This window comes from Carcharhinus amblyrhynchos, chromosome 14 (assembly GCF_965287045.1).
Source record: "Carcharhinus amblyrhynchos chromosome 14, sCarAmb.v2.hapA, whole genome shotgun sequence".
Classification (NCBI taxonomy): Eukaryota; Metazoa; Chordata; class Chondrichthyes; order Carcharhiniformes; family Carcharhinidae; genus Carcharhinus; species Carcharhinus amblyrhynchos.
In genome coordinates this window covers 38,922,455-38,949,488 of record NC_137337.1, presented here as the reverse complement: position 1 = coordinate 38,949,488, position 27,034 = coordinate 38,922,455, and the positions used below count along the sequence as shown (strand labels likewise).

General features: G+C 39.0%; 1 protein-coding gene across 1 annotated transcript in view; it reads left to right on the top strand.

Moving 5' to 3' along the window:
• Positions 1-24,453, top strand: part of atg14 (autophagy related 14) — a 44,921-nt gene extending 20,468 nt beyond the window's left edge. Inside the window, exons 5-10 of the mRNA XM_080202746.1 lie at positions 1,963-2,200; positions 3,093-3,322; positions 10,143-10,260; positions 11,850-11,940; positions 12,189-12,274; positions 17,446-24,453. Of these exons, the coding sequence (XP_080058872.1) occupies positions 1,963-2,200; positions 3,093-3,322; positions 10,143-10,260; positions 11,850-11,940; positions 12,189-12,274; positions 17,446-17,755 (1,073 nt within the window). The 3' untranslated portion in view covers positions 17,756-24,453. The remainder of the gene's footprint in view (positions 1-1,962; positions 2,201-3,092; positions 3,323-10,142; positions 10,261-11,849; positions 11,941-12,188; positions 12,275-17,445) is intronic.
• Positions 24,454-27,034: the final 2,581 nt, after the last annotated feature.

Sequence of the window (27,034 nt, the reverse complement as noted above, 5' to 3'; positions counted from 1 at the left end):
TTCGTTACCCTACACTCAGCCCCCTCCTCCAGATCATCTGTGCAAATGGTAAACAGTTGAGGCCCCAGCACCGATCCCTGCAGCACTCCACTAGTCACCAACTGCCAACCAGAATAGCACCCATTGATTCCATTCACATTTACAGCATATAATTTAGGAAAGCTAAAAAGTTATAATTTCTTGTGAGGGGAATTATAAAAGTTGGGGACTTATGCTTCAGTTGTACAGGGCATTGATGGGATCAAATCTCGGGGTATTGGTCTCCTTATTTAAGGAAGGATATAAATGTATGTGAAACAGTTCGGAGAAAGTTTACTCACTAATACCATAAATGGGTGAGTTGTCTTATGAGCAATGGTTGGACAGATTCGGTTCATATCCGCTATAACGTAGAAGATTAAGAGGCAACTGGATCAAAATCTTTTAAGATCCTGATGTGTGTTGACAGGGTCAATGTAGAGAGGGTGTTTCCTCTTGTCAGAAATCTAGGGGCCACTGTTTAAAAATAAGGGGTCGCTCATTTAAGGCAGATGAGGAGAATTTTTTCCTCTGAGGGATGAGAGTCTTTGGACCTCTGTATCTCAAAAGGCAATGGAAGCAGAGACTTTGAATATTTTTAAGCCATAGCTAGGTAGATTCTTGATTAACAGGGGTTGCAAGGTTATTGGGGGGTTGGCAGGAATGCGGGATTGAAGTTACAGTCAGATCAGCCATGATCTAATTGAATGGCGAAGCAGGATCAAAGGCTGAGTGTACTACCCCTGCTGTTAATTTGTATGTTCATTCTAAACAAGGTGCTTAAACACTGACAAAGACTGAATGATGGTAGATATTTCCCTTTGTTATACATCAGATAATGGAGCAGTTCTGTGGAGTATACCCTTTAAGTTTGGAAAAAGTTCCTGAAAAAGCATATACATGTTTTTGCTGTGCAACAATAAGCAGAGCTTTCATTGTTCTTTTCCCAAGTTTAAAGAAGAATTAAGTTTACCACAATAAGAACAAATACATAATACTTAACAGGCAATGGTAAGTAATAGTATTCGTTGTGGAACACCAGTCTTTGACCTCCAGCTGACTGTGGCGTTCACTTCTTAATGGTCGTCCATCTTTTCTTCTACTTGATGTGCACTTTGTGTCTCACAAATTCTTATTTTATACACTTTACATCAGCATGGCTTTGTGCCATATGAGGTGAAACTCCTTTCTGACTATCTGTTTGGTCAGTAATTATCAAATCAATTTTTCTGCCAGATTATACTTTGAGCTTGAATGAATTTAAAAACCCCCAGTACCATATGATTCATTTCTGGTTTGCAGGGTCTCAGGCTCACCTTTTTGATATCATTAGCACTATGCAACTCATGCTTTTTGTCCTTCACAGCAATACAACGAAAAGATCACACCACACCTCTAGCTACAGTGCTCACAGGTCAATCACCTAAAAATGGCAGCTTAAAAAGGTTAATTTGTGCAGACTCTGTCTACAACTCTTTGCCAGATACAGTGTATAATCTTTTATTGAAAGAAAGGTCAGAAGTTTCCCTGAAGCTGTTAACAATTTAAAGCATTTCCAGGAAAGTTTTACAATAAATGAATTAACCATTGTACATAACTTCTCAGCATTTCATGTCACTTATACAAAACTTTAGCTAGCTAACATTCAGCTGAGGTCACCCAACATTCTTTGTGATTATCTTACCTATACAGTACATTCTTAACAGATATATTTAAAGATAGTGCAGTACAATAATACCAAAAAATCCCTAATCCTACAGAAGGAAAGTAACTGCTGTTGCATAGCTCCTAGTTTAAAATAACATTGTCTGAGGTCAGGAAATGTGCCTGAAACATTGAAAAGGGAAATATTAAAATATACTTTTTACTTAATTGAAGTTTAGTAAAATTGGAAGATGATGAGAATGTAGTGCTATTAACTTTTAACTTTGTTGCTAAATTCAGAGAAAGAATTGGTGTTTAAAAATCAGGAAAACAACCAAAAGTTACAACGGCGGGCCCAACGGCATCAAGAAAAAAAGGACAAAATTCAGAGACTCATCCGTAAACTTAATGATTTGGTTGAGAAGAAAAATATCGAGTTCTGGAATCGACAAGAGCACCTAGCCCTCAACCGTTGGACACACATCCTGGAACTAACACATGTGATTTTCCCTCTACAGGAGGTGAAAACAGGAATGAGGTAGGGAGGAGTAAAACAAGAGTCGAAAATGATTTTATGTTCATTTACCTTTAAGAGAACTATAAGCCCTGTGGAAATTTTAAGGCTACTTATAGTTTCTGATGGTTAATACTCACATATATAGTTTTAATATGAACATATAGCATTTTAAATAATTTGATCAAAATACTGCAGCAGCCTTCTCCAGACTTTCAAAATGGAAGAGAGTAACACTGATTAAATGATTAGGTAGAGACTATTTTGCATCCTGCAGTGCTCTTTTGAGACCCAAATGTGACTGGACTAAATTATGGCAGAATCTGAACAGTGTAAAGAGCAAATATTTTTCTTCTCTTTTCTTTTGATTCCACACATCAGTATTAGCTGTTTGCTGTTTTTCCAGTGCCTTTTTAATTTCCTCTATCTAATTGGTCATTAGAATATGCATAAATCTGGTTTTGGACAACTATGCAACTAATTTTTACCCCGACGTGGAGAAGTACCAGGGCCGCATGCATTTTCTCCTCACAGTTAACAATTGATAACTCAATAGGATTAATTATACTGGAAATGTTGGATTTATGAATTTTTGGGAATAGGTTTATTAAAGTTAGTTCATTAATGGTTGTAACTTAATATTTGATTTAAATAATAACTATCCTTCTAATTGAAAGGGATCTCTAGCAACTAAACAAATTGATTAAAAGTGATATTATTAATGCAAAATCTTAATTTCTATTATCACATTTTATGTTTTGTATGCATATATATCCTGCTTAAATGTGACTTTATGTTGAAATTTCAGTTTTTCTGATGCACCACAGTGATTCATATTCATTAATTAGGGATTGTAATATATTCCATTCACTATAAAATACGCATTATCATTAAATTTTTTTGTTGGTTCTGCTAGGGATCCAGCAGATGCAACATTTGAAGCTGACAGTGGCATGACCTCCAGTACCGTTAGTGAGCTGGCAGAGGCAAGGAGAACTACTTATCTCTCTGGAAGATGGATTTGTGATGATAACAATGGAGAAACCAACATAGGGATTGTAGGCCGCTGGATATATTTGCCCAGCAATGGGGATTATTCAGCTTATTATAACTGGGTGGAAGAGAAAAAAACTGCACAAGGGCCAGGTGAGCTTCTTAAGTGTGCTTTTATGTACTAAAGGCTGTATATTCTACTAAAACCACTATTTTCAAGACTTAGTAACTTTTGAACATTGTTAACATTTTTGTTATCACAGTCTTCAGGCAGTAAATTGTTGTGTTGATTTTATATGTTCAATGTAATGTAGGAATGATGTGGAGATGCTGGCATTAGATTGGGGTAAACACAGTAAGAAGTCTCACAATACCAGGTTAAAGTCCAACAGGTTTATTTGGTAGCACAATCTTTCAGAGTGTCATTCCTTCTTCAGGTGAGTGAGGAGTTGTGTTCACAAACAGGACATATATGGACACAAATTCAATTTACAAGATAATGGTTGGAATGTGAGTCTTTACAAGTAATCAAGTCTTAAAGGTACAAACAACTGAGTGGAGAGAGGTTAAGCACAGGTTAAAGAGGTGTGTATTGTCTCCAGCCAGGACAGTTAGATTTTGCAAGCCCAGTAGGATGTGGAGACATGGATAGTGTGACGTGAACCCAAGATCCCAGTTGAGGCCATCCTCATGTGCGGAACTTGGTTATCGGTTTCTGTTCAGCGATTCTGCATTGTGTGTTGTGAAGGCTGCCTTGGAGAACATTTACCCGCAGATCAGAGGCTGAATGCCCGTGACTGCTGAAGTGTTCCCCGATGAGAAGTGAACACTCCTGCCTAGTGATTGTCAAGCAGTGTTCATTTATCTGTTATTGTAGCGTCTGCATAGTCTCCCCAGTGAAACTTGCCTCGGGACATCCTTTCCTCCTTTCCGCAGCGTATCAGCTAGACAAGTCGAAAGAGTATGTGCCATGTACCTGGTGGATGATGTTCTCATGAGATGATGGCATGCATGTCGATGATCCGGCATATCTCGCAGAGCTTGCTGTGGCAGGGTTGTATGGTGTCATGGTCACTTCTCCTGAAGGCTGGGTATTTTGCTGCGGACAGTTGTCAGTTTGAGGTTATGCGGTTGTTTGAAGGCAAAAAATGGGGGTGTGGGGTTGGCCTTGGCAAGATGTTAATCTTTATCAATGACATGTTGAAGGCTCCAGCGAAGATGTCATAGCTTCTCTGTTCCGGGGACGTACTGGACGAAGAAGAGTACTCTGTCCGCTGTGTCCCATATTTGTCTTCTGAGGAGGTTGGTGCAGTTTTTCGCTGTGGCGTGTCGGAACTGTCAATTGATGAGTCGAGCACCATATCCTGTTCTTATGATGATGTCTTTCAGCGCCTGTAGGTGTCTGTTGCGATCCACCTCATCTGAGCGGATCCTGTGTATATGGAGGGCTTGTCCATAGGGGATGGCTTCTTTAACGTGTTTAGGGTGGAAGCTGGAGAAGTGGAGCATTGTGAGGTTATCTGCGGGCTTGTGGTACAGTGAAGTGAGTACAGTGTACTGCCCTCAACTCAACACGTATGCCCAAGCCGTCAGGAGGTGTGTCATTGCCAGATTCATCAGTCGCACTCACAAGACAGCCCCAAACGTCACCCAAGCACAATACAATGCCATCTGTGTTCTCAAGACCAACCACAACGTTGTCATCAAACCAGCAAAGGCAGGGCCACTGTCACACTGAACAGAACGGATTACTGCAAAGTGTACCAACAACTGAACAACGAGGGACACTACAGACAGTTACCCCCAAATCCGATCAAAGAACACACCCATCTACTCAACAGACTGATCAAGACCTTTGATCCGGATCTTCAGAGCTCCGTGCTCTCATCCCACATACTCCCCACCGGCTATGGCCATCCATCGTAACAGGCAGTGGGACCCTGTGTGAGAATCTCTCCAGCTACATTGAGGGCATCCTGAAACCCATGTACAAAGAACCCTCAGCTTCTGTCGCGACACTACAGACTTCCTACAGAAACTCAGCACATGTGGAGCAGTTGAACCAGGAGCACTCGTCGTCACAATGGATGTCTCAGCACTGTACACCAGCATCCTCCACGATGACAGCATTGCTGCAACTGCCTCAGTACTCAATGCTGACAACTGCGAATCTCCAGATGCAATTCTACAACTCATCAATTTCACCCTGGACCACAACGTCTTCACCTGCAACAATCAGTTCTTCATCCAGATACACGGAACAGCCATGGGGACCAAATTTGCACCTCAATATGCCAACATCTTCATGCACAGGTTCAAACAAGACCTCTTCACTGCACAGGATCTTCAACTGACATTATACACCAGATACATTGATGACATTTTCTTTCTTTGGACTCATGGCAAACAATCACTGAAACAACTATGTGATGACACCAGCAAGTTCCATCCCACCATCAGACTCACCATGGACTAGTCTCTGGAACCGGTTGCATTCTTGGATACTTGCATCTCTATCAAAGATGTTATCTCAGCATTTCATTGTACTGCAAGCTCACAGCCTCAGGATGCTTCACTTTTCCAGCTTCCACCCTAAACACATTAAAGAAGTCATCCCCTACGGACTAGCCCTCCGTAACACAGGATCTGACACAGATGCTGAAAGACACCCTCATAAGAACAGGATAATGGCGCTCGACTCATTGATCGACAGTTCCAATGTGCCACAGCGAGAAAGTGCACCAACCTCCTCAGAAGACAAACATGGGACACGGCAGACAGACTTCGTTGTCCAGTACTTCCCCGGAGCAGAGAAGCTATGACATCTTCTCCGGAGTTTTCAACGTGTCATCAACGAAAACTAACATCTCGCCAAGCCCACCCCTACACCCCCACTTCTTGCCTTCAAACAATGCACAACCTCAAACAGATCATTGTCTGCAGCAAACTACCTAACCTTCAGGAGAACGGTGACCATGACACCACACAACTCTGCCACAGCAATCTCAGCAAGACATGCTGGATCTTCGACACGGATGCCATCATCTCACCTGAAAACACCATCCACCAGGTACACGGTACATACTCATGCATCTCGGCCAATGCTGTCTACCTGATACACTGCAGGAAAGGATGTCCCGAGGCATGGTACATTGGGGAGACATGCAGACGCTATGACAACAGATTAATAAACACCGCTGGACAATCACCAGGCAGAGAATTGTCTTAAGCAGTCACAGGCATTCAGCCTCTGATCTTCGGGTAAGCGTTTTCCAAGGCGGCCTTCACAACACACGACAACGCAGAATCGCTGAGCAGGGACTAATAGCCAAGTTCTGCACATGAGAGTGGCCTCAACTGGGATCTTGGGTTCATGTCACATTATCTGTAACCCTCACGACTTGCCTGGGCATACAAAGTCTCACTAACTGTCCTGGCTGGAGACAGTACACACCTCTTTAATCTGTGCTTAACCCTCACTCCACTCACATTGTCTGTACCTTTAAGACTTGATTATTTGTAAAGACTCGCATTCCAACCGTTATTTTGTAAACAGAATTTGTGTCTATGTATGCCCTGTTTGTGAACACAACTCCTGACTCACCTGAAGAAGGAGCAACACTTCGAAAGTTTGTGCTACCAAATAAACCTGTTGGGCTTCAATCTGGTATTGTGAGATTTCTTACTATGCTGTAGGATTTCAGATAATAATGCATTAAAGAGGTTGTGGTATGCAAAATGTGTGATGTCCAATCAAAACTGATTCAGTAATAATCTATCTTTTTTACTCTAAGGACCATTAGGGAAGTGCATTTGGCTGATTTAAATTAAAGGACAAGACTGTCCATGATTTAGACCCTCAATCACATTTGGAGGCCATCGACACTGATAATGTGCAGAATTGAAATAGCGTGCAGCAGTATTGCAATCCTCTGAATCCCATTGTTTTGAGAAAGTGTAACCTCCATCAAATAGGCATCCTCTGCTCATTCGATGGCTACCAGCCCAAAGCTCAGCAGCATTAACTGCGCCCCCTCCCCCATGAAGCTTATACTGTGACCGTCCCTTGGCACAGGGTGGCACTGCCAGGGTGACATGTTGCCAACAAGGCAGTGCTAACCTGTGTCACGGAGCATTGCCAGGACACTGCCTGAGCATGTCTCTCCCCCCACCACCCACCCAACCTCACACACACACCCACCAGGCCAAACGTTTCTTTGTGCTCCTGGGGAGACCTCCATGACAGGTTCACGTGTGTGAACCTGTTGTGAACCCCGCAATGTGACATCACGTTGGCACGGTATCAGTATGTGGAGAGGGGCATTAATAGTATTGTAATGCATGCAAAGCAGGTTCCCACCCACTATGGGCATGAACCTGATGACATTGCCAGCTAGTGGTGAGGAAAATCTGAAGTCGCATTCTCACCAGCGAGAACTGCAGCTTCCAGATCAGAGCCCTCACCACCAACCTTGCAGACAGTGAACATGGGCTCAGGATTTAGTCCATTGTCTCCAAGTCTGCCTATGTTTAGTTAGCTTCTAGTTGTTATGTACATGTAAATTGTGTAAACGAATGGTTCATGGCTACCCCATGATGCTGCTCATGAATGGAATGAATGTGCATGTCAATCACTTGCCTTAGTTATGTAAAGAAAGAAACCTCCGCCCTGTGCACCTGAGTTCAAAGTTTAATATTGTCCTGGTTGTAAAGATGCACAATAATTCAAACCTTGTTTTGTTACATGCTGTAAAGAACAGATTTGGATAGCTAATATAGAAGTAATTATCAAAAACTTTTGTAATAAGTTTTTTTTAAACTCAAATTTTGAGTGTTACATTCTAGAATAAAAATTACTGTTTTATACCTTTGAAAGTGTATGTCATATTGATATTTTGCTCCGTTTAATCTAGAGAAATAGGACCTGTAGAGAGTATTGAAGAAGATTCTGTTGCCCTCTCTATATCTTCCTCTATCCCTACAACGTTCTGATATTTGTGCTGCTCTAATTTTGGCCACCATTGCAGCCATCCTTCAGCTGCCTACTCCTTAAGCTCTGGAATTTCTTCCTAAATCTCTCCATTTGAGTATTTCTCTTTGCTCCTCTTAAGTTGTTTCCTACAAGGGTTAAAAAGTTCTGACATTTGATCATGGAATTGCACCCTTTTATTTGTTTCTGAAACCCCTCCCAAAACCCCGCTCGCATGGTCCAGCTGCCACCACCTTCTCCAAAGCAGTCAGAGTGTGGGAGAGTATCTAAAAGCCAGTTACAGAGCTGGAAGCTAGGCCTGAGGGAGCCACCACTTAGCTTCCCTCCCAGACCTGGCTGCTACTATTTTGCCTCTCAAGCCTGGAACAAGTTGCCATCTGTTTCCACAAACTGCCCAAACCACTCCTGGGCTATCTGAAGGCACTAATTTGATCCTGTTCACTTCCAATGATACTATATTAAGCCACTGGTGAGTTAATTGTTTATCGATTTGGCGATATTGATCAGGGTGATTACTATATCACTTTGTGGGTTTTTGCCTACTCAGGTATAGGGTCGGTCATGCGAACTCTTGGTGAGGTTGGGTGGATTAATGAAGGACGGAAGAAGGAGGGTGTGTGTTCCTATGTCCTTTACTCCCAAAATCCCAAATCTCTCACAAAGGACTGGAAACGGCATTCACTTGGAGACATGTTGAGTGGTCACAATGCAGTTAATGTGCAGCGACTGCAGGGGCTCCTTCCCACTTCTCCCTTTCTTCCCCTCCTCCATTTCCTCTCACCCATTTTCTCTCCTCTCCCCCTTCTTCAAGTACCACTGGTACTTGATAGGGTGTGTGTTCTGTTCCTTCATAATGAAGTAACTCAAAAGTCACCATCCCAGCTAGATGAGTGAGATGGTTGTTAGATTTAGAATCAAAAAATTAGCTCAAATGCAATCATCTCATGGTGCTTTTACAATTCCTTATGCGTCAGGGGTTGCTTTGAGTGATGTTCCAAGGTTTATTGATCAAAAGATACCAGTTTACAGTAGTTAATAATAGAACAAAAACAGTTGTTAAATAACTAGCAACTGCAGTGGTTATTAAATGGTTGCTACCAGTATTTAGAGCTGACCAGCCTTCTGTGGAATGTGGTGAAATACAAATATTTCCCATGATTTTGCTGATCATTTGACTTCAAGTTATTTGTAAAATACTTTGTCCTCACAAGCAGCTGTATATTGAGAAAACATTTTTGAAGAATTTGACCAGAAATCGTCTTTAACCATCAGCAAATGTATGGATGAAAATGCTCTCATAATAAAAATAGCTTTACTCTCAATGCAGAGATTTGTTGGGGACTATAATTTTTCCTTTTGCCCTTTCAATTATTCACATTCAGCTTAATATTTACAAATTGCAACATACAAGTTATGTTTACATTGTCAAGATATCTCTGACCTAGAATTTTAATATGCACAATGATCTGACAAGTGCCTCCTGTGATGACTACTTATTTGCTCCACCGATAGAAACTGAGCTTGACGAAGCCTATAAAACATTTGCATTTAACTATAGATCATTAAAAGTGCTATAATCTTTGGGCTGCTCATGGAGTAAATTTGTTGCTTTGTGTTATGATGTGTACATGATTGCTTATCAGAAAAACATTTCTGATCTTTTTGTCTTTGGCCATTAATATTCAAACCTTTTTTGTATCCAGCCACTATCATCCCTGTTCCTTAAAATATCTTCTTTGACCAAGCTTTTGGTCAGTCTCTGTTTGATAACTGTTGAATTCCCTTGCGGCATTTTACTACGTTAAAGGTACTATTTAAATGCTTTTTGGTTATACTCATGTTAAAATGCTTGGGATATTTTACAAGGTTAAATAAATGTGTAAGTTGTTGCTCTCTAAGTATTTTTGTGATATTAAAAATTTGGAAATGCATGTTTGTGGATCTTTTTCAATCTATATCTTGCTCTGTGTTGTTTATATACAGATATGGAGCAAAGTAACCCAGCCTACACCATCAGTGCAGCATTGTGCTATGCTACACAACTAGCAAATATACTTTCTCACATTCTTGATGTAAATCTTCCCAAAAGACTTTGCAACAGGTGAGTATCCTAAAATCACATAATTATAATGGTAAACCTTCAAAAGCATGCGAATGAAATTCTCCACTAGTTAAGAAGAATTTTTGGTTTATTATCTTAAGACTAATCCATTGACAGTTGGACTACTAGAAATGCCTTGGCCCTGATTTTCAAAATCAAGACGTTGTTAGAGGATGACTAAAAAGAAATATCACAAGAAACTTTCTCTGACAAGAAGAAAACGCGTTCTAAGAGAGATTCAACCTTTTCTGTTTTAATGACGTAGTGGAACTGGCTAAAGATTATAAAAGTGCTAAATCAAATACCAGAAATGGTATTCTGTAATATATTCTCTTTTATACTTCCTCTGTGTACATTTTGCAGATGATTCCTTATGGTTAGGATGTGATTCAACAAGCACTAGCACCCGCCATAACATTAGTGAAATTTCAATTTTTGATAAGAGATTGGACAGTAAGAACTATTAGGCTATCCTACCGTAGGGAGCATTTACAGCCAACTGAATCCTGCTCTCAAATGCAAAATGCTGATAATTATCGGGTCAGGTGTGTGTAAAGAGAAACAGTTAAATGTCTCAGCTCTGATTCATCCACAGATGCTGGCTGACCTGATGAATGTTACCAGCATTTTCTGTTTTTTATTTTAGATTTCCAACACCAACAGTATTTTTCTTTTGTATCATTCATGTTGTTACCTAATATTCACATAGAGACAGGATACTTGATTCCAACAGAAGTTAGCATTCAAGCTCATTTTCCTATTTCTGGGCTTGGAAGACTGACGTGTAGTTGCTCTCAAACCTACCAGCCCTTACAATCTTTATGTACATGTGCTAACCTAGTATTGGAATTAAACCTAGAACCTCTGGCATAAACTTAGTTCCACATTATGTGGTGCCCTTACTCATTGAATCCTCTGGAAAGGAATTCAGATTTTGAGCTGTCAAGATAATACGGGCTTGTGAGCAGGTTTTCTGTCTGTTGCCCTGATGAAATTTGACTTCCATATCTCGAGTTTAAAAAAAAATTATTACTTCAACAGTGCAGAACTTGTGACTGACACTAGTCTAAATGAAAGCAAAATTTACAGGTGGTTGGACTTGACCAAATCCCAGAAATGACTTGAAAATAATAACAATTTTACTTTCTTCTTTTAAAAGTCAGTACCTCATATCTATGACAAATAACAACCATCATACATGACATGAACAAAATATAAATTGCTTGTAATTGTTCTTCCCAGTTTTTTCCCCAATCTAACTCTAGATGACTGCCTTTCTGCATATAGGATTAAACTAATTTAACTGCAAAAGGGCAGTGCCTGGTCGATGACCTATTGTTTATAATTGCTGAATTGAAATAGCTTTGCCAATATGCTGTTGTTTACTTGGTTTTCAGCATTCAGTCTGAAAATTCTCAAAGCTTTTAAATGCTATCGTGCCAATATATTTTGTTCCAAAATACATAACGATGTTGCTAATATATTGAACTAATTCTATTTTGGTCACTATAAAAAAAATTTTCTAGTTTATTATAGTTCTGCAAAAATGTAATGAATTTTGTATTACTAAGGTGCTTTGTCTTCTGCAGTGAGTTTTGTGAAGAGAATATGAGCAGAAAGAAGTTCATTCGAGCAGTGAATAAGCTAAACACAAACATCCTGCATCTCTGCTTTTCCCAGGTACCACAGTTGGATGATGCCAATTAGATTGAAGTTTTGAATTTCAGTTTTTTATTAAACTGCGTGACTGGCTTTGTACCCACTAATTTTATTACTCTTAAATACCTCGGCACAGTTTTAAGTTATTAGAAGCTGAAAAATGCAGCAATGTGGTAGTTCAGGTTTTTTAAAAACCATGTTTACGAGTAGTTCACGCTGATTTAATTTCTAACATTGTTAATATTTTGTAACGTTTTCTTATCACACAGCATGTTAACCCAGAACTGTTGCATCCCTTGCACACACTCCGAAATATTATGCACTTGGTCAGTCCTGAAAATAAAAACCTGGGCAGGTAAGTTGGATCTTTAGTAGGTCTGAGAACAGTCTTTGTAATTTCAGATAAATTACTCTTCAAAGTTTAATTCTGATTAATTTGTTTCTCCTCCAACTATGATGCTTTAAATTATGCATATATTGACATGATTAAAAAAAGGTGCTTAATTAATTATGTTAAATGCTTTCCATGTAAAGGGCAAAGGTTATGCAACATGCATTAGGGGAGGGCATTAGGTGAGCCTAGAATAAATCTTTCCTGCATGACTTATTGGGGTGACACAGTGGTTAGCCCTGCAGCTTCACATTGCCAGGGACCCGGGTTTGATTCCAGCCTTGGGTGACTGTATGGAGTTTGCATGTTCCCATGCCTGTGTGGATTTCCTCTGGGTGCTCTGGTTTGTTCCGGTGGATTGGTCGTACTAAATTGCCCCTTCATGCCCAAAGATGAAGGGGCAATTTAGTATGGCCAATCCAACGGAACAAACCAGAGCGTCCAAAGATGTGTAGTTCAGGGGGAATAGCAGAGTAAACGTGGGGTTATGGGGATAGAACCTGGATAAGATGTTCTGTCGAAGAGTTTGTGCAGATTCTGAGCTGAATGGCCTCCTTCTGCACTATAGGTATTCTAGGCATATCTGTTTGATAGCAGTGGTCAGCAGCAGTAGGAAAAGGGGTGTATACACATGAGTTGATATACATGCTATATCTTCACTCTTATCTTTCCTAATCCAAGTTGAATTTTGGTTAGCAGTCTTCACCCATAATATATTCCAATCAAGTTCCATAATGATTGGCTTTCCAATTTCACAAATTGTAACTTGTGTAAACAAGTTGTGCTGATTAGGTTGTGTATTGGTGACAGTTCCAGTGTCAGTTTGAGTACAGACTATTTTTATATGTAATTATTTTACTGGCTTTGGTCAGGGTTCTGAGCACGTGCAGGCTTTGGTGGGCTTTTCAGAGTGCAAGAATGTGTTCTGCAGGCAAGACCAGTTTTACTTATGCTCCTGTTTTCATTGTTATTACTGTTCTGCTGGGTTACTGTGACTGTTAAACTTCGGTATTTATTTACATGAAGAAATTCCATCTCTTAAACAACACATTTGACTACCTATGTTGTGGTCTCAAGCTATTGCATCTTTTTGACATTGAAGAAAAAATGGACAGTGAAGAGAAAGCAAAAATGTTTCGATGTTCAATGTCACAACACGAGATTGCATACCATGAGTAGCTAGTTTACGTCATGAATTTATTTGCCAGAATTTCGAGTTAGCCATGGCTATGTTTTGGGAAAATTGGAGAGTTTGATGAGAGAAGAGAGGACCAGACTGAATATATGGAGAGGGTACTGCATTTCATTTTAACAATTGGAATAGAAGATGAGATGAAGCAGTGCTCAATTCTGCTTTGTGTATGTGGGGCAAAGACTTATAAGTTGATGAATCAGGCCATGCCGTGGAAACCAGGGAAGTTTTCATTTGTTGTGGTCCGGACTCACCATAATGTGCAAAGATTTAAATTTCATAACCATTTTTGAAAAACAGCTCAATTGATAACTAATTATAAAGAATGTCAGCTTTCTGAACACTGCTTTTGGAGCAGTTTTAGATGATATGCTCACCAGGAGACTGGTCTGTAACATTAACAAGGACACCATTCAGCATTGATTGTTGGGGGAAGCCAGACAGTTTTAAAAAGGTTCTAGAAATTTCTCAGGGCATGGAAATAGCTGCCAGAAATACTAGACGTGTTCAGCAGGCAAATGATAGGGCATTGTACCAAGGACAGAAAGAAGCTGCAAGTAGAAAGGTGAAAGCACTGGAGTGTTTTAGATCTGATGGACCACACTCTGCCAATCATTGCAAGTTAATGGATGCTGTTTGTCGCCAATGCAGCAAGAAAGGACATTTACTGAAGAAATGCAGGGCTGCGACAAGTAAGCTGAGGGCTGAATAAAAAGGTTTTAATTCAAAGAAGTCTCAATCAGCTACACATCATGTAGAAAGCTCGGAGTAGGCAGACATGCAAGCTTACAACATGTTCAAAATCAATGAGATGCAAGCAGAGAATATTTTTGCCACAGTTGTGTCAATGGTAAACAAATCAAAATATAGATGGACACTGGAGCTTCCACATCTGTAATTAGTGAGGAAAACTACAGGTTAACATAGGATTCTAACCAAGAGCCAGCACGTTCCAGCAGAGATTAATCTCTGTACACCAGAGAATACGTATCTTTGGGGTGTCGGAAGTCAATATTACATATAATAGTCAAGAAGCAAGATATCGCCTCCTTGTGGCCAAAGGAAAGGGTCAACTTTGCTAGGGTGTGACTGGCTCAGCAAAATTTCATTGAATTGGGGCAAGATCAAGCACACAAAGGTGACCGAGGATGTGAAGTAGTATTTGGACATGTTCAAGTCAGTTAGCACAGTGATGAAGTGGGCTTATCTACAAACTACATATTCTGTTTGTTATTTTGATCTGTAAAAGCTTGTTTAGTTCAGATGGATTATGATTTTCTGATCCGGTAGAAATAAGGTCTGCTGTTTTCCACCAGGGAGCACCCAACTCTCCCAGAATAAAATCCCAGTAACCAAATGGTGAGCATTTGAGAATACTTGAAAATACAAGGGTAGAATAGCATGATTCTGGCAGCATTTACTTTCTACTCTGAGTAAAGGGGGTATAAAATTTGGAAATACTTAATGTCATAATTAGTATTAACTGCATTCTTTATCATTAAAATTATGCCCCTAGGAAGCTGGACCTAGAGAGGGGGAAATACTGGATTCTACTATAAAATACTGGATTCTACTATGTGAGCCTGTGTTGCTCACATTCATCTGATGGATGACAGTTATATACACAAAGTCCTGTGCAATGAATTAGTCTTTGAGTCACAAGGATGCTTGCAAATGAGATATAAAGATGGCAGATATTAACATAGAAAAAGTCACTGATGGCTCTAATCTCTGGAGGCTGTTTGGAAAAGCAAAATTAAAACAGACAATGCTGGAAAAACTCTGAAGCTTTTCACTTAGATGAGTTCTACACAGCCTGAAAAGAGGGCTATATAGGTTGCATCCTCTCCCTCCTCATACTTCTGATGCTGAGCTGCTTGTCTCCAGCAACAGAAAATGAAATGTTGTTAGCCATATTTGAATGGACAGCTGAGGAGCAGGATGATGTTGAAAAGAGGCAAAAGTCAGAAAATGGAGTGTCAACAGAACTCAAGCAGAACTCAAGCAGAAGCTTAAGCATTCCTTTTAAATTTTTATTTAACTGGTAAGGCATTGCAAATATCTCCAGCCTGGAAGGAGCAGTTCATATTGAAGTTCATCGCCATGTTCACCTTTACTAATACTGGCAGTGGCAATTTTAGTTGCAGCAGGTGGAAAGTTTCTGTGCAGTCATCCTTACACACTGTTTTCCCTGGGTTCATGTAGGAAAGTTCTCCCAAGAGCCTCTCCCATTTGCAGCCGTCTATCCTGCTCTCTATTTCCGCAGTTAATTCTGTTAAGTCATGTAGTATTCCCTGGAGAATGCCTAGTATTGCACCCATGTTCAGGAGGAACTAGTTTCTGTAGAAGCCTTGAACTCAGCAATAGTCCTTCAGCACATTACGCACCACTCTATGTAAAGTCTTGCAACTTTGAGCAGCTAAAGAAAGCACTAAACACTTGTCAAAATTGCAACAGTCAGAAGAAATCAACCAGAAATTAATCTGTCCCTTGTTGATCCTTTTAAATGGTGCTGGTGCGGTCAGCAAGTTGAGTCTTCCTGTTATTGAATATGTTTTCATATGTGCAAGGTGAAAAGACCTGTTGGCTAGAATATTAAGCTCCAAAATGGCACCACTTACGTTAAATCAGCATTGCATGTGGATTGATGTCATGATCTGTCTATTTTGCATACTTTCAGCAGATGTTTACTGCAAGTGCACCCACATCTGCTCCAATATGGTGTCCAGTGTGATTTGTCCACAAATGTCATTTTGGAACTTAAAGTATTTGTAGCACTAACCACCCCACTTTCTCATCAGTTTTCCATGAAGGACATTACAACAAAGCAGTGGGGAAAAAAGTCTGAAATTACTTTTGCTCTTAGTTTTCACTCCTTTTCACTTTTTCCTGCTCTTCAGTTTATTCCATTAATTTATTTGTCTCTTATTGTGGTTTGTAGGCAGGGACAGTTAGCAGCAACCTATTCACTTATGGTTGGTGAGGGAGTGTATAGCTCAAGAGTTGGATGAGTAGGGAGAAGTAGCATGAGGCAAAGCATCTGAAGCCAGATAGGCAGGAAGAGGCAAAGAATTGGGACTCAGTCAGGTTGTAGTGAGAAGCAGGTGCAATATGGAAACTTGATCTGAACAGACAGTAATATAAAAGCAATTGTTTGAAGATCAGTGTTCATGAAATGCAACAGATGTGGACTGTGGACTGCAGGCAGCCAGTCAGTAAAAGCTATTGTATTACTTGCCATGATTGTATTTTTTTAATTTAAAACTTGCCTTGCAATGACAAAGTCACTCCCACTTGGTATTGTGAATCATTAAAAATATAGCCATGATTCCCATCCAACCTTTGGGGAGGAAGTGGAAGAAAAAAAATGGAAAGAAAAGTGTTACCCACTAAATGGTGAATTCTTTAAATTTCTACTTTGCATTATCCCCACTTAAGTTAAGCATTCTCAAGTCTCAATTTGAATATGCTGTATTGGTCATGACTTGCTGTCATCTGTAGTTCATGAATATTGGTAGTTCCAGATATTTTATGTCTGCTGTCTGTATCTGAACGTAATTATGTTAAAATATTATTTTCCTTTAGCTGTTGAGCAAGTCAGAATGAAGGGAGTAGTGTAAATTTCACACCCTGTATCATTGCACTCTTTTTTTTCCCTTTGGCATAGGTTGATATAGCTTTTTGTCTATATCCATGATTTCTATTTGCCCACAGATGAAATGTATTATAGACATATGAACAGAGCTTCAATATTTCAAAATGTGATTTTCATCCATTGGCAAGTAGAAGTAATGACTATTTTAAAACTATACTGCCTTAGATAATCTGAACTAATTGTACATTCAAATGTAAGAATTTGCAATATTCTTTAGGGGTGAAAAATCAATATTTGAGAATTTGTACATTAATATATGTGCATTAAATGTAATGTTTTTTAATTTAGGTCCGGGCCTTTCGAAATCAGTGCTGATCTTGAAGATTCAATGGAGTTGGTAGACCCTAATATTGCTAGTCAGACGGATGAGAGTGGTGATGAATATGTAACTGATGAAGAGACTGATTTGGGAACAGATTGGGAGACGGTCCCCAGTCCTAAATTTTATGATATCCCTTCTCAGCCAGTGGAAGTACTGCAAAGCCAAGCCATGCAAGCATCTCAACCAATCAGCAATAGCAACAGCACAGGTGGTATGATCTCTTCTGCAGCAGCTTCTGTTACATCATGGTGGAAACAGTACTATGGACACCGCTGATGATTTGCTGAACTAGAACACAAACATGTGAAAACAACACTTGAATAGTGCCTATAAAACACAATAACAAAACTAGACAATTGTGTTTATATGCATTAGAAGCGTAAAGCCACTGAAAGCTGCAACTGGCCAAATTTAGTATGATGGAACTATCTTCTCTGAGTAAATTAGTGTGTGATTGAATTGAGACTGGCATTGCTTGGAGCACTTTTTGGTCAAGTATTACTCATTTTTACAGAAAAGTAGTGATCTCAGTAAATTTTGTTTTTAAAAAAAATCAATTTTATTACTGACATTGTGATCCATAAGTCAGACCTTCTCTGATAGACTGCATTGGTGAAAGGAGTGTGTTGAGGAGGTGTACTGGGTAGTGTGTTCAAGGGGAATCCAGATTAGAATGTAGTTTCATCAAATTAGATACAATCCAATTACCTCTTGAACTGTTTTCATTGGCACTTGACCCCCCCTCCCCCCAAATTCAACATACCCTGATATGCTTCCTATAATTACCATCACAACAGACACGTGCAAGGTTGTATCTAAAGCAACAGGTCAGTGATAAAATTTACCTTTCATAAATAAAACTATGAAGAAGCATGTGCCATTGCCATTATTTTCTTGTATGAAAGGGAATTAGAATCAAACAGAAGGGCATTTGCCCATTAGACCTGGGCTGTCTAATTAATTTTCATTATCTACTCTTCTTCCGTATCCCATCAATTTTTTCCTTTCCAAATATTTGAACATTTATTGAATTGCTTCCACTCTGAATGCAGATTATAAGGGGAAAAAATATGCAACCAGCTGCTATGTGAAAGATTCTCCTTATTTAACGTATCAAACCTTTCAAGATTTTGACCATTAAAGTAAATTCACTTTACCCTATTTCCTTAAAAGAGAACAATCCCAGTTTCTATGGTTTCTCCACATAACTTAAGTCTTTCATCCCTAGTTCCATGCTATTAAATCTCTGCACCCTCTTTGTGCCATTGCTATACTTTTTAAAGTGCAGTGTTCAAACATGGTTTAATATCCCAGCTGGGAGCTAAGCAGGTCTTAAAATTTAAACAGAACGTCCTTCCTTTTGTAACAAATTCTTCTATTTATATAAAGCCAAGGATCATATCTGCTTCTTAACAACCGAAGGGAGCTTGTGATGCTCTCTTCAAAAAGACTTGTGTACATACACCACAGTCTCTGTTCCTGCAGTCCTTTAAAATTGTGCTATCTTGTTGGTATTGCCTGTCCTCCTCCTTCCTACCAGAATTAATCATTTAGCATTTGTGTTAGTATGCTTCTCATTTTCACCGCATTTGCATTTTGTTTTATTTGTAAACTTTGAAATTCCATCCTCTCAACCCAACTCAGGATTCTGTAGTTCCAACACTGAACTCTGGCCAAAGTTTGTATAAATAGATTTTATTCTTTCCTCTGGTCTGAGAGCAAACATTAACCATACTGAACCTTCTTCCTCAGATAATTTTTTTATCTAATAAATTCCTTGGGCTTTAGTTTTGACAATCTTATGAGGCACTATATCGAATGTCTTTTGGAAGTCCATATTTACATCAGCTGTACCGTGCTGATCCATCCTCAACTAACTCAAATTTGCAAATAAGATTTGTCAGCAACATATTTCTGCTGACTTTCATTTATTCACCTATATATTTCTAAGTGCCAATTAATTGTGTCCCAGATTAATGTTCAGAGTATCTCCAAACTTATATCCATCTCTAAGCTTATTGACCTGTAATAGCTTGGTTTTCTTTGAACAGCAGTATAATATTTGCTTTCCTCTCCAATATAATTGCTTCCAAATTTGAGGATTCAAAAACTGTGGCCAAAGCCTTGGCAATTTTCCATCCTTAGTTTTCTAGGGAAGCCCAGATCTATCTAATTGTGACCAGATGATTCTTCAATTAGAGTGATGCCAGCTTAAGTATGTATTTTTGTGCATATTTTAAAAATTTCTCACATTGACAACATTCATTTCTTTAATGAAGACATGAAAAGTGATCATTTGTTGCATGGTCATGCTCTCTGATCTCCACAAGATAATCTCCTATTTGAACCCTAGTTGACCCCACCCTTGGATTATATTTATCCACGTTTACAAACCAGTTTTAGATACCCTGTTATATTACCTACTAATTTTTTTTGTATATTTGTCCTTATTTTCTTTTTCATTTCACTCCTTTACTAGTATTCTTTACTTAGTTATGAACCTGACATCAAAAACTTCTTCATCTGTTTAATTTTAATCTTTCTATTTTCTGTCATCCAGGAAACTGTACCTTTGAAGTGCCCTTCTACTTTCCCTTGTGGAAGTGTGCCTAGATGTACCCAATCTATATCCTCTTTGAAGGGTTCCCATTGTTGAATTGCTGCTTTAGATTGCCAATCTTTGATTCCAATCCACCTGGGTAACTTTTAAATTCACTTAAACTAGCCCTCTTGTTGAAAGAGTCATACTTTGCATAAACATTACTACACCTCCGGTTTCCTTCTCTTTTCAATAATCAAACCCAATGTAAAATTGTATGTATTTTCCATCAAAACTGAATTATGTGAAAGTACATTTTAAAGAATAGTCCTAGTCTGATGAAGAAGGGTTATGTTTTACCATCATCAGTTTTACTGGGTCAGTATAGTTAGACAGCTGTGGGCAATGAAACATGTTGAGTAACAAGGCACTAGAATAGCAAATATTTGTTTTTTTTAAACACTTGCTAGTTAAATTGAAACAATTGCATGGGCTGATCAACATTTAACTTCTAAATCATGCAGTTAATTAATTTCACTACCTTTTGATCAGATGCCATGAAAATAAAGCTTCAGAGTTTTGATTGACTTAAATTTCAAACAAATTAATTTCACTTTACAATTTTACAAGGCTTTTTATAAAATCACTTGTAATATTAATGGCAAAACCAGCAGTATTCACTAAAATTACATAGTTATGGCAGGTTAAAAAGGGACTGACTAGTCTATTCTTGAATTACATATTTTAGGTTTTTGGCATAGTTGACATAATATTATAAACCAATTGTTTTTAATGTTCACATTTTCATTTTTAGTTAACTGATTTGATAGGAAGTTTTGGCTAGGTTAGTATTTCTTGCCCATTTCTAATTGCCATTAAGATGTTTTACATCAAAATTGTAAATCCTGAATCTAAGATTAGCATAACTGTTAAGTGTTCAATCAGATACAGATTACTTATTCACAAGATCTAAAGAGCAGTCAGTAAGAAAAGAGAGTGGAGTAGTGATCCAACTTGCAAAAGCAATAAAATGATCAGTCCTTTAGAATTGATCTTGCATTTAATAATTTTGATTTTGTGATTTGAATTTTTTTTGTCTCAGGGAATTAAGGGCTATGGGGAGTGGGCAAGAAGGTAGAGTCGAAGCCCACAATCATATTGAATGGTGGAGCAGGCAAGTTGGGCCAAATGGTCAACTCCTGCTTTTATCTCTCATGTTCATTTCACCTTTCACTAATAGCAATGGTTGCTAAAAGAAAGATCCTTTTTATATTTATAATTTAATATGCTGTATAAAAATAAATTGATAATGAATTTATAACTACAAAAATGCCAAATCGTTTGTTAAACATCAAGATGAGAATTTACTTACCTTAATTCTTGGAACAAGAATGATCCTTGACAATCTTATAAGTTCATACTGAATGAGAGTTAAACATTGTTGGCAAAGGGATCACATTGTTATTTTCCCTTCATCTACTTTAGCTTGATGAAAATTTTGTCCCAGAGCAACAAAAAATAATTTGCAACAGTTCTAGTGGTAATAACTACATGTTGATTTGAAATGAAGAATAGAACGGTGGCACAGTGGTTAGCGTTGCTGCTTCACAGCACCAAGGATCCAGGTTCCAAAATAGGCTTGGGTCACCGTGCAGAGACTGCACATCCTCCCCATGTCTGTGGGTTTCCTCTGGGTGCTCCGGTTTCTCCCCTCAGTCCGAAAGACATGCTGGTTAAGTGTATTGGCCATGTTAAATTTTCCCTCACGTACCCAAACAGACGCCGGAGTGTGGCAACTATGGAATTTTCATAGTACTTCAGTGTTAATGCAAGTCTACAAATAAATAAACTTTAAAAGCAGATAGTATGGAAGGAATTAGGGCTGTTAGGAATGTGGGAATTATTGAATGATAAAGATCTAGTTATACTTTTGAAAGTTGTATGACACAATGCTAATGGAATTGTTGAGTAATGAATCTCCATCCTTCAGTGAATAGACCCAGAAATGATGCAGTGAAAAGCTAAGTGGAGGAGAGCTTTTGCTTGCCAAATGTACTGTTTAACATATGCTGGATCCCAAATTGTTATTTTCTGAATGAAATCCAGTTTGCATTTGAATGAATCAATACAAAATCTTTCCATCATTTCCTGAAGAAGTCATTTCTATAAATTTCTACAGATTATTGAATTTATCCCAGATCCTGAATTTTAGGATTGGTTGATTTTTATTGTGCCTTATTTGGTTAGGTTTCCTTAATGATTTTCTAATATTTTTTATTTGTGCAAGTGACTTCAGTTCTGATTTGCCGTAGTTTTACTTGGAGTCAGTCAACAAAATGTGATGGGAGTATATGGCTAAGTGAGTGACACTTGGGAAGTGAGTGTTACGACATATTTATTTCCATTATGTATGAACTTCATGCTTTAAAGAATGCAGCCTTCTACTTCCCTCAGAGTAGCTGATGCCTGGCCTGTGACACATACTCATCCTTGGTGTCCTCAGATATTTGTGAATGAGATGATCATGTGATCAACTCAAAAGCCTGGTCCCTCCACCTTTTGGACTTTTAGCTTAATTTCCTATTGACTGCCAAATCCTTGATCATGAATGTATGTCTTAATTTGTACACAATACAATATTGCTGAAAAATTTTTATGAACATTAACATAAGGGGGGAAAAAAAACAATTTATACAACACAACAAGAGTGTGTTGACGATTGGTTGAGAGGTAGATTCTGGTAGAGGTGTTGCCATAGAGACTGCACCAGTTGATAGTGACTGACAGTTGATGTACTGCACTTATTGGATAGAAGAATGTATGGTGATGTAGTACATAGGCGTGGGTGAAAACAACAATGCTGGTTTATTAATAAACTGTTGACTCTACAGAAGCTTGATCTAGACTAGCAGCTGATGTCTTGAACGATACATGTGACTAGAGTCAGTGATAGCACAACACAACAGCAGCCCTATATATATCACATCCCTCCACCTTCTAAAGGTCCCATAGCAACAAATAATCTGTATGTATATTGGGCAGGCAGTACATTATTACATAGTAATAGTACAATTAATAGGAAAGACGATCAGACAGGCATTTATTTCACACTGGTTGCCTGCACACTTAAGGGACTTGGTTGTTCTTGATCTTTGAAATACTCTCTGGTTCTTCAGAGGGTGCCTCTACTCTGGAAGGTGTAACAATTAATCTTGCAGACAGAAGATTAGTAGCAGCAAGGGATTCTTCAGCAATCTACGTTTCTGCTGATTGAACCAAAGTCACAATTACTGCATCCAATGATATGGACAGCAGTTCATCCAGAGGTAGTTCTGGCATAGACAGTACTGGTACATTGGCATGTGTAGCCAACAATTGGTCCAAATGTCGTTTCCACCCTAGTTCGTCTTCAGTTTGTACTATATAGGAGATCTGAGCCAATACACTTGCACGAACTCACTTCTTACTAGTGGTATAGCAGCAAGCCAAAACCGGCTCTCCTTGTTGAAGCAAGCATCTTTTAGAAAAACGTTAAAATTTGTGAGTTCTGATTGCGTTCTACCATCTCTGATGTCTCTTATAGTAAGAGTAGATCAAAGATCGTTCTCAGCTTCCTCTTCAGTAAGAGCAAAGTTGGGGAACTCAAGCAGTTGAGTGTGTGGTGTTGCAATACATTGTCAAGAAACTTCAGTCGGCAATTTAACGAACCTTGGTCCTCATAGGCTTTCAGTGAATGATGCAAGGACTGAACAAATCTTTCACCTAATCCATTCGTTGATGGGTGGTGAAGTGTTGATTTATGTTGGATGTCACTCATCTTCAGATAGTCTTCACATTCTTGAGCTGTGAATTGTGATCCATTATCATTTGCAATTCATGGTGTTTTCCCAAATCTGGTGAAAATCTGAGCTTTGATGGTTTGTTCCACAGTTGTTAACTTAATTAGCACAATTGTCAACCATTTGGAATATGCATCAATGACAACTGTGAATATGTGCCCCTTGTATGGACCAGCAACGTCAATGTGTAAATATTGTAAAGGCATTATAGACCATTTCCATGGATGTAATAGAGACAACGGAGGTCAACCTGTGCAAATGACTGGTACAATCCTGCTTTTTCTTCAATCTAGACATCTAGTCCAGGCCACCAGAAGTAGTTCCTCACAAGTTCTTTCATTCAAAGTATACCTGGATGTCCTTCATGTAATTGATCTAATACTGTCGCAAGTTGAGGAATTATCTTCACTTCTCACAACAGGCATCCACTTTGTACTGTCAACTCAAGTTTTCTGGAAACATGGCTTTAATTCAGGATGGGTTGATTCCCACTGACCTTTTTAAACACCATTTCCAGTACCTTCCCCATCACATCATTATTTCTAGTCTGTCTCTGGACTTGAGCTGCAATCATTGGGACATGTTAAATCTGCAAATAGAAAATATCGGAGGCACAACTAGGTGATCCTTGATCAGTGGTCAAAGGCAACTGCAACAATGCATCAGCACTGTCATGGTTTTCAAACTGATGGTACTTTATCTGATAGTGTGTGGATATGTCTGCATGGGGCAAGTGATGGAACATCTTTATAGTTAAGGGACAATGGTCCATCAGCAATGTGACATGATGACCATGAGGTATTGGTGAAATTTTCACATTGTGTTATGGCAAGCAGCTGTTGAGATTCAGCTGCAACATTTGTTTGTAGGTAGGCCTATGATGTCAATTTTGTTGAACTTCAGACAGCAAACAAATCCTCAAAGTTAGCAGGTATTAAAGTTTATTTATTAGTCACAAATAAGGCTTACATTAACACTGCAATGAAGTTACTGTGAAATTCCCTTAGTCACCACAGTCTGGCACCTATTTGTGTCAATACACTTCCTTAGCATGTCTTTCAGAATGTTGGAGGAAACTGGAGCACCTGGAAGAAACCCACACAGACATGGGGAGAATGTGCAAACGCCACACAGACAGTGACCCAAGCCAGAAATTGAACCTGGGTCCTTGGCGCTGTGAAGCAGCAGTGCTAATCACTGTGCTACGATAACGATACTACCGGCACACACAATTGGATTTATCATCATTTTGATGTGTCTACAAGTCTCATTGAGCTACTTTTGGACATTTGATGTAGGATACCATTCTTGCTTAGAGATATTTAAGATCAAACAAAAGTCAGTCTAAGTGCCACCTGTACATCTTTGATGGATCTTAGGATCACCTCAAATACCCTACTGTATTTCTCCAAGATGTTCTAAAGATCAACTATACTGATCACAGCACAGTTCAACTTTATCTTCTCCAGCCAAGAGCAGCCAAAGCAAGCTGGAAAACTTCCGCTGACAACATGAAGTCGCAACTCTGCCATTTGCCCACTTAATTCTGACTACAATGTATCCTCTCAGAGGCACTATTTCCTTAGTGTAGATCCTCAGATTGACATCTGCTGGCTTTGATACATAATTCAATTCTTGCTTTGAGGTGATCTCAGAAATTAGGGAGATGGCAGCCCCTATGTCGATTTGCATTCTGTTAAGCTGTCCATTTAATTTTGGAACCACCCAGAACAGATGTGATTCACCTTGACCTGAAGGTTCATTTAGATCAGATTAATGTGCTTTGTTACTGATTTCATTATTTTCTTCCACATTATAACTCTTATTTGTAAAATTAATTTTATTTTCTTTGTAAAATTCCTTTTAGGTGTGTCCTTCTGTGGACAATCCTTTCTGGGGAAACTCATTTATGCCAGTATGTTTGTTCTATGTGACCAATTTTGCCATGATTCTTGTTCCAACAGTCAGCCTGTGAATGGCTCATTTTTGCAGAGCAATGACACACCAATTGCTGGGTAGGTTTTCTCTGGGCAGTGCCTGCTCCAAAAGGAGAAGCCTCCTTAGTAGCAAGTTCCATCGAAATGACCAATCTCTGTAGCTGTTTTCAAACCCAAATTCCATTCTGTTAGCAATCTCTGCTGTGTAGCCTCATTTTTCAATCTACAAACCAGATGGTCTCAGATCGTATCATGCAGAGTCACCACATTAACAATGCTCTGTGAGGCACTTCGGGGTCACAATATTTTCTCCTTCAAGCTGATTACTGATATGAAACTGAAGATGCTTCGCTACAATCAACGGTTTGAGTGAATAGTGGCTCTCTAATATCTTGGTTAATTCCTGGTATGTTTTGCTATTAGGTTTCTCAGGCTGGACCAGATTCTGAAGTAAATCAAAAGTTTTACTGTCAATGGTACTGAAAAATGCAGGGACTGCTATATACTCAGGAACTTTGTTTGCTAGAATAATACTGAAATCTTTCTGGACTGTACTTCCAATCCTCAAACTGCCCAGTGGTGCCACATTTCCCTGTCATTTTGCAAGAGTACTCAGCCCTGCTCAGCAACGTTCCTTCGGCAGCTTCCCTTATACACGATAGTCTAGCTTATTTTGTAGATCGTGAGCCAACTATCACAATTTTTCTTAGATTTAAAGCAATGTACAAAATCTTTCACTCTACCTCCACACCTCATGTAACTGCTCATGGCGAGCTCTGCAGCCTGAACTCTTTGGGGTGGCAATTTTTATTTGGCCCTCTTTCTGCCCAACTGCCTTACCGGTCCATTGCCAGGTTCGATCACTAACCTGCTATTGATTCTGCCCTAACATCAAAAGTATCAAAGTTTCCAGTTGGTAAGTGCAGCTCCAATTTCCTTTTTCTTCTTTTACTCAAAGAATTTTATCTGTTCCTCGTTGCCAGTATTTTTATTCTGTTATATACTGCACTTGTTGGATAAAAGAAAATAAAGCGATAGCATGTGGAGCTGGGTGAAAACAACAATGTAGGTTTATTACTTAGCTGTTGCCTCTAGAGACTCATTCCAGATTAGGCAAAAGTCCGCAAAGCAGCCAAAGATGTCTCAAACTATGCACGTAACTAGACTCTTAAAGTGACAGTGCAACATAACAACAGCCCCAAAAATAACAGTTAACTGCCAAGCATTGTTCAAAATTTAA